Source organism: Thamnophis elegans, chromosome 4, assembly GCF_009769535.1.
Source record: "Thamnophis elegans isolate rThaEle1 chromosome 4, rThaEle1.pri, whole genome shotgun sequence".
Classification (NCBI taxonomy): domain Eukaryota; kingdom Metazoa; phylum Chordata; class Lepidosauria; order Squamata; family Colubridae; genus Thamnophis; species Thamnophis elegans.
In genome coordinates this window covers 101,366,803-101,379,297 of record NC_045544.1, presented here as the reverse complement: position 1 = coordinate 101,379,297, position 12,495 = coordinate 101,366,803, and the positions used below count along the sequence as shown (strand labels likewise).

The 12,495-nt window shown below is 36.5% G+C and overlaps 1 protein-coding gene across 1 annotated transcript in view; it reads left to right on the top strand.

The window, feature by feature from the left end:
- The window catches only part of KCNK12 (potassium two pore domain channel subfamily K member 12), a 45,125-nt gene extending 32,833 nt beyond the window's left edge, over positions 1-12,292 (top strand). The window contains exon 2 of the mRNA XM_032214960.1: positions 11,397-12,292. Coding sequence (XP_032070851.1) covers positions 11,397-12,292 — 896 coding nt within the window. The remainder of the gene's footprint in view (positions 1-11,396) is intronic.
- Positions 12,293-12,495: the final 203 nt, after the last annotated feature.

Here is a 12,495-nt window from a genome sequence, read left to right as displayed (position 1 = left end):
GGCATGTTTTCAGACTTACTCATAATGAGATATGCTGGTCTATGACCGTAATAAAGATTTGATTACTCAAAATGAGCAGTTTCAGTTGAACAGTTAATTTCAGCAATTAGATTTATACCTGTCAGGCTGCACACAGTTGGGCAAGATCAAGGAAGCAAGAACCACATAAACCTCAGTAAAATATCCAGTCATACTAATCTGTAGGTAAATACAGAGAGTTCTGGAAACCATAAGAGGAATTTTCTAACCTCATTTATAATGAGATAGGTTTCTTTGAATGATCTACAGTGCTTCATCCCTGGGTTTCTTGTCATTTATAAGTTATCAAATAATTTATGTTCAATCTCAGTGTTTTTAATGAAGTTTTATTATTTATTTATCATATATCATATAATACACATATAGTTGCTCTATATTTTTCAAGCTGATAGTAAAAAAATTAAGGGAATGGATACGGAAAAGTGAGAGACTGAAACCAAGTCAAAAGGTGTAACGAAAAACTTAACAAGGAGAACTTTCGATAATTCATTTTCCCTTTTGTTATCCCTAGCCACCAATCATAATTAAGGATTCACACATTTCTTGAAATATTGCTTATATTTATAGTGTTTGTGTTTATTTAAACAGCGTTCTTCAAATTTGGCAACTCTAAGATGTATAGACTTCAACTCCCAGAATTGCCCAGCTAGCATCTTAAATTTGGCATGTTTGAAAAACACGGATTTAAATAATTTCATCTGACCGCTTATCTTTTTCTTAGAAATTATATTCACCTTCTATCTTTTAATTGCTTACATACACTCTCCCTTCTATTTAATTTCCAGACTTCTTAGAAACATTACATGAAAGCCTTTTTCATTCTCTGCAGTATCTTTGAATAAGTAGATGCCACTTTCTTCTCCCCTTAATCTTAAATTTTGGTGTTAGCCAATAGTTTTATAATGGCTAGAGATCATAACCCTGGAATTCTCTGGATTTCACAATCTAACAGTTCAGTTTCCCAAATACCCTTAATTAAAATATAGTTCATTAATCAGCGGCAGAATTCGTTTGTACAGACCCAAAAGACATCATTTGTGCAGTGAGGAAATGCAACTTGGTCTGATCTTTCAGAGGGCTGCAAGAGGTTGTCATTGAATCACCAGTGGAAGAGGTGATGCCACTTATTTCAAACCATTTATTTTCATATGGAAAAATCATATGATGAATGGGAATGGGATATCTTTTTTCCTTAAGCTTAAATCTAAAATTCCTTTAAAAATGGAGGGGGCTGTTGCTTTTTGGTGGAATCTGAAGGACTTTTTTCTGAAGATGCAGTTGGTTTGGGGAATGTAACTTTCATTAGCACTACTGGAAGATTTCCTATCAATAAAAACAGTTTTTTTTAACCATACAAATATTATTTAACAGCATATGTAACTTGCCATTGAACTGCAAAACTGGAGAGCAGAGAGAACCGGCCACCTTAAATGTGAATAGATAGATAGATAGGTAGATAGGTAGATAGATAGATAGATAGATAGATAGATAGATAGATAGATAGATAGATAGATAGATAGAGATAGAGATAGAGATAGAGATAGAGATAGAGATAGAGATAGAGATAGAGATAGAGATAGAGATAGAGATACATATACATATACATATACATATACATATACATATACATATACATATACATATACATATACATATACATATACATATACATATACATGTTATATTTGTGCTGATAAATAAATAAAGGGAGACTAGTATAGATCTATTTCAAGCTATTTAGCTCTCATCAGCTAGCCATACCCTTACTGGGAATCGAGCCTGTGCTGTATTGCCTCTTAGGCAGATGTGTTAACCACTGAGCTACAGAGCTCGACTCCTTATCAGCCAAGCCAGGGTGAAAGGTATATATTTAAAGTCACAACCCCTGGTATGCCCAAATATGGGAGGAAGATCACTACTTCCATTCTCAGTCTTTCGGCTCGTCACAAGAGACCATCCAGACAGAAACCCAATATTTTTTACTGTTGCCTTTTTGTTACATTTGTTATATTTGTGCTGATAAATAAATAAAGGGAGACTAGTATAGATCTATTTCAAGCTATTTAGCTCTCATCAGCTAGCCATACCCTTTCTGGGAATCGAGCCTGTAGCTCAGTGGTTAACACATCTGCCTAAGAGACAATACAGCACAGGCTCGATTCCCAGTAAGGGTATGGCTAGCTGATGAGAGCTAAATAGCTTGAAAAGATCTATACTAGTCTCCCTTTATTTATTTATCAGCACAAATATAACAAATGTAACAAAAAGGCAACAGTAAAAAATATTGGGTTTCTGTCTGGATGGTCTCTTGTGACGAGCCGAAGGACAGAGAATGGAAGTAGTGATCTTCCTCCCATACTTGGCCATACCAGGGGTTGTGACTTTAAATACACACACACATACATACATACAGAGAGAGAGAGAGAGAGAGAGAGAGAGAGAGAGAGAGAGAGAGAGAGAGAGAGAAAGAAAGAAATGGAGTTTTTCTGTGTGTTTCATAGCCTGTGTAAGGGATACAGATACAGATGCTGTATAGGTCTTTTCCAGCATTTCATCAGAATCTGGACTCTTAGAAGCAGTTATCATTATTTTCTTATCAGACAATGAAATATTTTGGAGATAGCCATTAGACTATAACACACCTGTTTTGTCCAGGCTTTCTTTGACCAGAGGTTTTAGGGATTAAGAGAATTGTAGTCCAGCAGCAGGCTGAGGATGGAGTTGGTTGATTGTTTATTTGAAATATTGCTTCCCCATTCAAAGCATCTCAATGCATAAAATTTACTCTTTCATTAAGTAAGAACATGAGATCCAGCCTTACTCTCTGGGTTGCAGAGAAAAAAGTATTCATTGTCTTTTCAGGTGATATTTTAAATGTACTGTGGCTTCAAGCTTCACTTCCCCACAATCTGTTTTTTGCTCTTGTTTTCCATGCCCCTTGATTATTTCAATTCCTTTCCCATTTTAATTCTTTTGTATTATTTAATTATTTTTATTATTTCAATTCCATTCTGATTTTTCAATTCCTTTCTGCTTTTTTTGAAATAAAGATTCCCTATCTTCTATCTACATAGATCATCTGATTAAGCATGCAATAAAATAGAATTATTATTTCCTGTGACTTGGAAATTATTTTCCATTAATGTAGTTTAAAAGTCTATTAGCCTTTTATGCAATGGCACCAGATTCATGATTCCTGCTCAGTTTGAGATTAATTACAATTTTGAAATCCTTTTTCCATGTGTTGTGTCAAGCAGATATGCCCACCAGTCTCTTCCACCATCAAATGCTAGACCTGTATTTTGGTTTTTAACAATGCGCCTATCCAATATTAATTGTTAATCTGTGTCAACATAACTTCAATTTGAAATTTCATGACAACTGCCACACACAGTGTGTATAAAATTGATAGATCCCTCAGCAGATTGTTAGGAATTGATGGTAAAGCAGCAACAATGTTTCTCAGACCATCATTTTTAATAGGTTGGGTCTGATTTTGTTCCAATCTGTCATGTATCTTTTATCTACTTGCTTTACTTAGCCATTGATTTCTCCTGGGTTTTGTTGAGCTATTTCTGGACACAGTTTCTACTTCTGAACATAATTCCTCTCTAGACTGATCTAGTATGTTCTGCAAACCTTATTTAGCATCCCCAGGATACATTTAGAAAACTTGGAAGGACAATTGGAATTAAAGAAAGCCTGGAGTGAGGACAGCAGGTAGGGCGGAGAGTTGAGGCTCTCAGAGTAGTAAAATAGATCATTGTTACAGTGCTAGTCTAATTTCCAAGAGGTGGCAGTGTGTTTGGTTGTTATGGAGATATTGTGTTTACTTTACTGTTATTGTAGAAAGAGCATGAAACAGAACAGTGTTTATAAATTGAGAAATGGATGCTGGGTGAAGTTCTACAGATGGGAAAGGAAGGCAAGCAGCATATTTACTGTTAAGATCCATCTGTTATCTGGGGGCAGTTGTAATTTAATAACTGGAGGAGTTTATACAATGTCAAACCAATATTTTCCTCCCCTAAAATCCTATCCTAGCATGCAATCTTCCACTGCTTGATCAGATGAATATTTTGGCCACAAATAATATGTAAATCTGTGAATTTTAATATTTAGATTCCTGATTGTCCTTTCTCTCTTGAATTTAAATAGTTTTAATGATGTGATCCATAAACTTGTATATTTAAGAGGGTTAGGGAAACCCTGTATAATGACTGTATAATATAAAGGAAGCAGCAATTTTAAACACTGAAAACTTGCTGTAACTATTTTTGTATCTTTGGTAATTTTGCTGTGAAACATACACAGACTTCACTACCTAAGACTAGAGTAGCAATGTGTCTTTCTTCTGCAAAAAAGAAAGATAAATTATTAATGATTTGAATAAGAAACTTTGGCTGGATGGAAAGTATATAGAGAATCATTGAAGCTCACATCGATTGTCCTCAAATAATTTCTCTTTCATAAATAAATTCTACTGAACATAAACCCAGAAAAAAAAAACCTGCACCCAAACTAACTTCAGGTGTTTCTATGAGAAGACAAGAATGGAGAAATATGTTTTACCTTTTTAACCATGGCCTTTACATAAATTTAAATGCATCAGTTGGGATATTCAGTTATGGTTGCTCATCATCAACTTTTCTACAATTAACATAACATATTGTCTTAGATTAAATTTGACCATTGAGATATCAGGTCTCACTACATCCAGGATCCTGAATTTATCAGATCTAGCTTTTTGGACAACAATTTGCCAATATTTCTGACTAAAGTTATCAGTATTTAGGTTGGGGAATGAAATCTTAGAAAGAAGCTTGAAAGATAAGGTCCTTCAAATACAAATCAGGAACAGTTCTTTGTCTAAAAACGGAAAGACAAAAAATGTTTCAAGCACAATTCATGCAAAATGTGTCAGGAACAATGCTTGATTGTAGCAGAAGATGAGGGATAAGTCATGAATCACCTTTTTAAAGTGAAACACATGACCTAGAGAGCCAAGGTGGCGCAGTGGTTAAATGCAGCACTGCAGGCTACTGCTAGATCAGCAGGTCAGCGGTTCAAATCTCACCGGCTCAGGGTTGACTCAGCCTTCCATCCTTCCGAGGTGGGTAAAATGAGGACCCAGATTGTTGGGGGCAATATGCTGACTCTCTGTAAACCGCTTAGAGAGGCCTGAAAGGCCTATGAAGCGGTATATAAGTCCACTGCTATTGCTATTGCTATTGCTATTTAAACCAAACCTCAACCAATTCTATTTCCAACTGGCAAGATTGAAAATATATTTTGTGGAAGCAAAGGTAAATATGAGATTTTAGTATCTTATTTTTATTTTATAGTATTCATTATTGTTGTTTTGGAGTTGATTAAAGCAGCAGGATCTAAACAGCTTACAAAAGCTTCAATATAACAATAGTATCAATAAAATCTAATCAATACCAACAATGTATATTATCAACAATCCAACATTCAATCATTATAATAACAAGAAACTGTTTTAGTTTGCAATAAAGAATTTTATCCTGCCAGAAATTTCAACCGAGTCTGAGTCCAGCAGATAAATTAAGCCTTATAGAGTCAGGTTTATGGTGAGATCTTAGTCTACAATTCACCTTAACTGGAGGACAATACAATAGCAAAGCTTGAGTCATTACTGAATCATTGATCTTGCTGTCGTTTGATTAACACAATTAAAATGTGACACTTATAAAACAGGTAGACTACTTAAATCCTTACAATTAATTTATAATAATGATATAACTATTCTTGCAATCTGAACATTTTATCTCTTCCAATTTGATCCTGATTCCTTAGAGGTTTCTTACTTGCCTCCCTTAATTAAAATTCTTGCGTGGGTGGATATTCTGTCATTAATTAAAAAGCACACAAAGAAATGTAAAGTGCAGCTGGAAAATGAATTGGACATATTACTATTCTAGTCTAATTGTTAAGATATTTTATTGGCCATTAAACTATATTGGCATAAGTAGTAACATGACAGCCAATGCAAAATTATTCCAGCCAATTTATGGAACCAAGTGCAGATTGCATTGGAAGAACTTTATGTTGAGTAACAATGACTGGAGATGCAGCAGAGATGGTAGATATGTTCCAATAGATAGTGGGAAGCATTCCATTTGGATTATATCAAAGCAGAGAACGGATGGAAAGCAGCAGGAAACTCTAGAAAGGCAGTTGTGGGCGGATGAAAATTTGTCCTGTATAAACTAGGCAGTTATCTTAGTTACAGTGGCCAGTGTTAACTGAAGTACAGTTCAGTTGCCAATCTTATTAGGTAAATGGGGTGGGGGGTAGAGGGACTGCCTTTTTACCTATAGTAGTGAAAAGTCTTGCTCCTATGGGCAAGTTAACAGTTGTAACCTAAAGATTGTGGGGATTTAGTAGCGCCACATTAAGCTTCAGTTAGAAGATTTGGTCTGAAGTCAAGTTGATTTTGAATTTGATAGCTTTTTCCAAATAAATTGAATCATTAAATGACATTAGAAACATTCAAATCACTTCAATGATTTGTATAATTAATTCAATTCAATCTGATTCATTACTTAAAACATAGTGTCAGGATTTCAGATTCCTCAGCAAAAGTCCTCACTTGGAACATTTAAACAACTGTATCATTCCTTAAGAATAAAACAAATGTTTTGCTTCATACTTAGAATCTGGCTTAAATTTCAGATGGTATGAGCTGCTTACTTAAATTTATCTTCTTTCTCTTTTCCAAAAATATATGAAAAAACAAATTAGTTCTGACAGCTTGCATTCCGTAATGGAGATCTTTCCCATAAAGTAGAATTGAGAAAGTCAGAGCAGAATCCAGCAGAAAAGATTTTGTTATTTCTTACCAAAAACTATCACAGTATTACAAACCTGAAAAGATGCAGTTTACATAAAATTCAGTTGTTGGACTATTTATTAAGGTTATCATATTTGGGTAACAGAAATAGACACTGAATGACGCTTGATTGCGTGACTTAAAATTCTGGAGTTTAGTAGCCCAAATAAATAAGGCTGATCTAACACCAATCCAGTACTTATGAAAATAGGTATCGCCAAACAAATATTTCATAAATACTGCCTTCAGAGATAGTGGTTGTTTTTAATTTACAAAAAGTAGAGACTAAAGCATAATCAATTAAGGGCAGGGCACAACTTTCCCTGGCTCATCATCACAGGGCTCTGACTCTCTGCTCCCTTCTGTCTTGAGCTCTAATCCTGTTCCTTCATTCTGCTTTGTTTAACTGCCTGGTGGAACATGAAACTTTGTTGAGAGAAACAGAACCAAAACTGGAACCGAGGGAAAGCTATTTAACAAGGAAGAAGTTTAGAACTGAGAAGTGAACAGAGTTCCCCAGTTCTCATCCTTCCCCAGTTTCTCCCCAAAAAGCTTTCTGTCTATCCAAATGATTCCAAAAGCATGCAGGTGTGCATTTGAGACAGTGCTGATTCCTGATGAGTGCCTTGACTAGTCCCTGCAGTTTTCTTAACAACACTTTTCTAAAGCAGTTTGCCATGGCCTCCCTTCTAGGGATGAGAGAGGGACTGGCTCAAGGTAACCCCAGCTGGCTTTGTTTCTAAGGCAGAACTAGAACATATGATCTCCCAGATTCTTGGCTGATACCTTAACCACTACCCCCATGTGTCCAAAAGCATGCATGCAAACTATTATTTAGTTAATTAATATGGTAGCAATGACCATTTTCTAGGTTCCACTGAGCACTCGTTTAGTTTAGTTTAGTTTAGTTTAGTTTAGTTTAGTTTAGTTTAGTTTAGTTTAGTTTAGTTTAGTTTAGTTTAGTTTAGTTTAGTTTAGTTTAGTTTATTATTTATAGGCCGCCCTTTTCCCTGAGGGGACTCAGGGCGGCTTACAATTTATAGGGAAGGGGATACAAGACAATAAAACAATAAACATGAAAACAGTGCAAGTAAAAATAAAACACAACATTCATCATTCGGGTGGGGGCAGATTACGATCTTTATCCCCAGGCCTGACGGGATAGCCAGGTCTTGAGGGCTGTGCGGAAGGTCTGGAGGGTGGTGAGGGTACGAATCTCCACGGGGAGATCGTTCCTCTACTGATTTTTCCCCCTTGGACCTCACGGCAACACAACCATGCCTGGGCAATGTATTTTTTTCTACTGTGCCCCCTTGGCATTGCCTTCATCTCATATTCAACAAATGCCTAAGATAATCTTATATTACCCTTAGTTGTAGATATGTTTTTAAAGCAACATCAACATCAGCCTCATCACATGTAAAATCTGTTAGATTTTATGTCTCATTATCTTGGAGAGAAGTCAAGTGACTGGGACCTCTGGCCACTGAGATCAGAAAGAAACTAACATTGGGGAGAGCAAATTTCATGCTGGTACAGATTTCTCTAGATTCAAGGATACAGGGATACTACTTCAACCCCGAAGTAGGGAAAAGCTGTAAGCCTCCACATTTTGTTTTGATTTTTGTTTTCTGCTGACTCTTTAAAGTTAATCTACTGTGACTTCATTCTAACAACTGGCCCACCAACAGGTCTGCTTTCCCATGCTTATAAATTGCTTTTGTTGCCACACAGCATGTTTGCTATTTCTAAAATGAGTCAAGGAGTTGTGTCTAATTCTATGGCAGGCAGACTGGTTTTCCTTCAGAATCCCTATGGCTAACTTAAAATGCAGCAGATGTTTCTGACCTTATCTTAGACTGATGAAAAAGAAAAACCCCAATTTCATATGATTAAAAAAAGCAAAAATTGCAATAAAATAAAAAAGGAATAAAGGCTAGGCTTGTTTGTGTATTTCTGATAGTGAGGTAGCAGTTCCATTTACAAAAAAAAAAGTTTGATTCACTTTACTTGTTATTGGTTAGTTACTTGCACAACAAGCATATTTATTCCACTTCTTGAGTATTAGCATTTTAATTTGTGCTGTTTAATTTGCAATGCAATGAAGGTTCCAAGAATTATTTTTTTCCAGCTTGCTACCTGGCTTAGAGAAAGTCGCCTTACATCGAATCAGAAGTTGTAAACTGTTTAATTGGTTTTTCTGATGGTTTTCGTTTTAGTTCTTTATTTGTACTACAATTGGGCTTTTTTGTTTTTAATTGTGTGAGCATCCAGAGCCATTTGTGTGAGATGAGTGGTTATATAAAATAAACACATAAATATTAGGCAATCTATTTCACTATTTTTCACACAGTGTAACAATGCCTCCCCCAGGGCCGTATCCTTATATTTCTCAGGGACAGGGACTAAACCCAGCACTTTCTACATGCAAAGCATATGTTCTCTCACTGAGCCATATATCTATACAACAACATCCCCAAATTTCTCTAGGGAAGTGGAGTTCCAGTGAATCAGCTAAATTATATGGTTTAACATTGTAGATTCATGGAAGCAAGCATAGGAAAGTAGGCACTCATGCCATATGTTTCCTTTAATGATATACAATATGATGAAAATAGTTATCATAGAATCAGGATTTACAGATATGACTCCAGATCAAGACTCCAGCTTGCAGTAAAATGCTTTGTGAACTTAAAGTTTTAAAAACTAATAACTAGTAAAAGCTTATTATGGGGTACCTGTAGACGCAGGCTTCTGAAATTTCAAATCACACTGTAAACATAGCTCAAGGTTACCCTTGCACTGTGTGGAAGGCAGAGGGAATGGTCTTGAAGGACAGGAGGAAGCATCCAAGCAGTCAGCAGTCAGATAAAAGGGTTTTCTACTCTGGTCTAACCTGAAGGGCAAACGCACCATCAAAAGTGTGACTCTGCAATGATTTGAGATGGAAAATTGTGCTTGCCTTGCAATATTGCCAGAGACTTTACACAGTATCATTCTTCCTTCTAGGTGAAGCTGTCAAGCAGCAAATTCTCTCTGGTTTGCAGTTCTTAGAATCCATTTTTGAGTTCATGATGAAATATAAAGCTGCTTTGGGAGACTTGCTGTATGATTTACTGGTGAAACATTCAAGAACATAATTGACAATGCCCTATTTTTTTTAATGTGCTTCAGTTGTTTAGGCACCACAAAAAAAAACTCTGATGTAGAGTTGAAGCAAGGGTATAATTTTTCTCCCCACAGAGCTCTAAATCTCTACAGCTGTGGACTCCCTGGTAGTGCATTATCAAAGCTTTGCTTCTTCAATACAGGCTTAGCTGCACATTTTGATTCATCCACTACCAGTGTATTATTAAAGACTTCCCGTTCCTCCCCAATACAGCCACACAAACGCAAACCACCCCTTGCGTTAAGCATTTGGATTTCACTATTTAAAAAGCATTGCATATTGCCAAACACAAATCTGACTGTAAGAAATGCTGCAGAGTGATGTCTGATCAAATTCTGGGGGAAAGGATCCTCCTCCTTGTTACATCTTAAAATGCAGGTCAAGCAATAACTCATAGGGCTCTAATGGACCAGAGTCCTAATTCTGGCTTGTTACATATTTGAAGATCTCAAAAGTGGCACTTTCCACATTTTATTTTAAATCTGGAAAATCCACAAAGCCTTCAAAATAGTAAAACTTTTCCCAAAAGTTTCTGATTGTGTTTAATTCTTAAATTAATCCCTGTTGACTAATACTTATAATTACAACACAGGTAGTCCTTGACTTGCAACAGTTAACTTAATGACTGTTCAAAGTAACCACAGCATTGAAAAATGTGACATGACCATTTTTCACACTTAGGACTGTTGCAGCATCCCCATGGTCACGTGATCAAAATTCAGATGCTTGACTCACCTTTATGATGGTTGCGGGCAATTGACTTACATTTATGACAGTTGCATTGGGGTTGGCTAAATCACTGAGGTCATATGATTACCTTTTGCCACCTTCTGACGAGCAAAGTCAATAGAGAAACCAGATTCACTTGACAACCATTTTACTAATTCAACAACTGCAGTGATTCACTTAACAAACATGGCAAGAAAAGTCGTAAAATGAGGCAAAATTCACTTAACAAATTTCTCACTTAGCAACAGAAATGTTGGGCTCAATTGTGGACGTACGTTGAGGACTACCTATGTACACCAGAAGCCTTGTATGAGGATGCGAATTATATACTCTCAGAGTTCCAAATATATTCACTGTCCCCATAAAACTTGCTTCTCTTGACTTAAAAAGATTCATGGGCTGCTTTAATGAATGTATTAATCCTCTCAAGTCAATTGCAATAATTTATGTCACTGAGTGGAGGACCTTAGTTACACTATAGTTTTGGAATACCATTAAATAGCAGTAAATCATTTCTCTGTGATAAAGAAAATAAAACGAAAACTTTCAGTCTCAACGATCACATTATCTTAGCTCAGCTTCATTGTCTCCTTATTTTTCCAGGTTTTGGGATGTCCACACCAGCAACAGTAGCGGGCAAAGCCTTCCTTATCGTTTATGGTCTCTTTGGATGTGCTGGAACCATCTTGTTCTTCAACCTTTTTCTAGAACGTATTATCTCACTTTTGGCTTTGGTCATGAAGGCTTGCCGTGAGAGACAACTGAGAAGAAGTGGCCTTCTACCTCCTACCTGCCGAAGGGGCTCTGCCCTGTCTGATGCGGACAGCCTGATTGGGTGGAAGCCATCTGTCTATCACGTGATGCTAATTTTGGGAATCTTCGCCATTACTATAGCTTGCTGTGCCTCTGCCATGTATACGGCTGTGGAAGGATGGAATTACATTGACTCCTTGTACTATTGTTTTGTCACCTTCAGCACCATTGGATTTGGTGATCTTGTGAGCAGTCAGAATGCTGTCTACCAAAATCAGGGATTATACAGATTTGGGAATTTCACATTTATATTAATGGGGGTATGCTGCATATATTCTCTTTTTAACGTCATATCAATTGTAATCAAGCAGGTTTTAAACTGGATGCTAAGAAAGTTCCGATGCAGATGTTGCCCAGATTGCAATAAACCAAATACCCGCCTTGGGCGGCGCAATGCCATCACACCCGGCTCCCGTTTCCGCCGGCACAATTTCTCTATGGAAACAGATGGACAATATGATAGTGACACAGAAGGGAGAAGGCTCTCAGGTGAGATGATCTCCATGAGGGATCTCACGGCTTCTAACAAAGTCTCCCTGGCGCTTCTGCAGAAGCAGTTATCAGAGACGGCCAATGGCTATCCCAGGAATGTCTGCATCAACACCAGACAAAATGATTTTTCAGGTGGAGTTGGGGCTTTAGCGATCATGAACAATAGACTGGCAGAGACGAGTGATTCTAGGTAGAAATTTTGAAATTATCTTATCTAACATGAAGACTTTTTCTTACTCTTTATTTAATAAAAAGATATTTTAAAATTTTATTAAATCCATCTCAAGGGCAAATTTCTGGAAGGATTTATGTTTTGCTTGTTTCTAAAAGCTGATTATTTAAAATGTTTAAAGAGGCCTTTTTGGGATGTAGTAGTATTTATTCCCTTAAGTTTTTG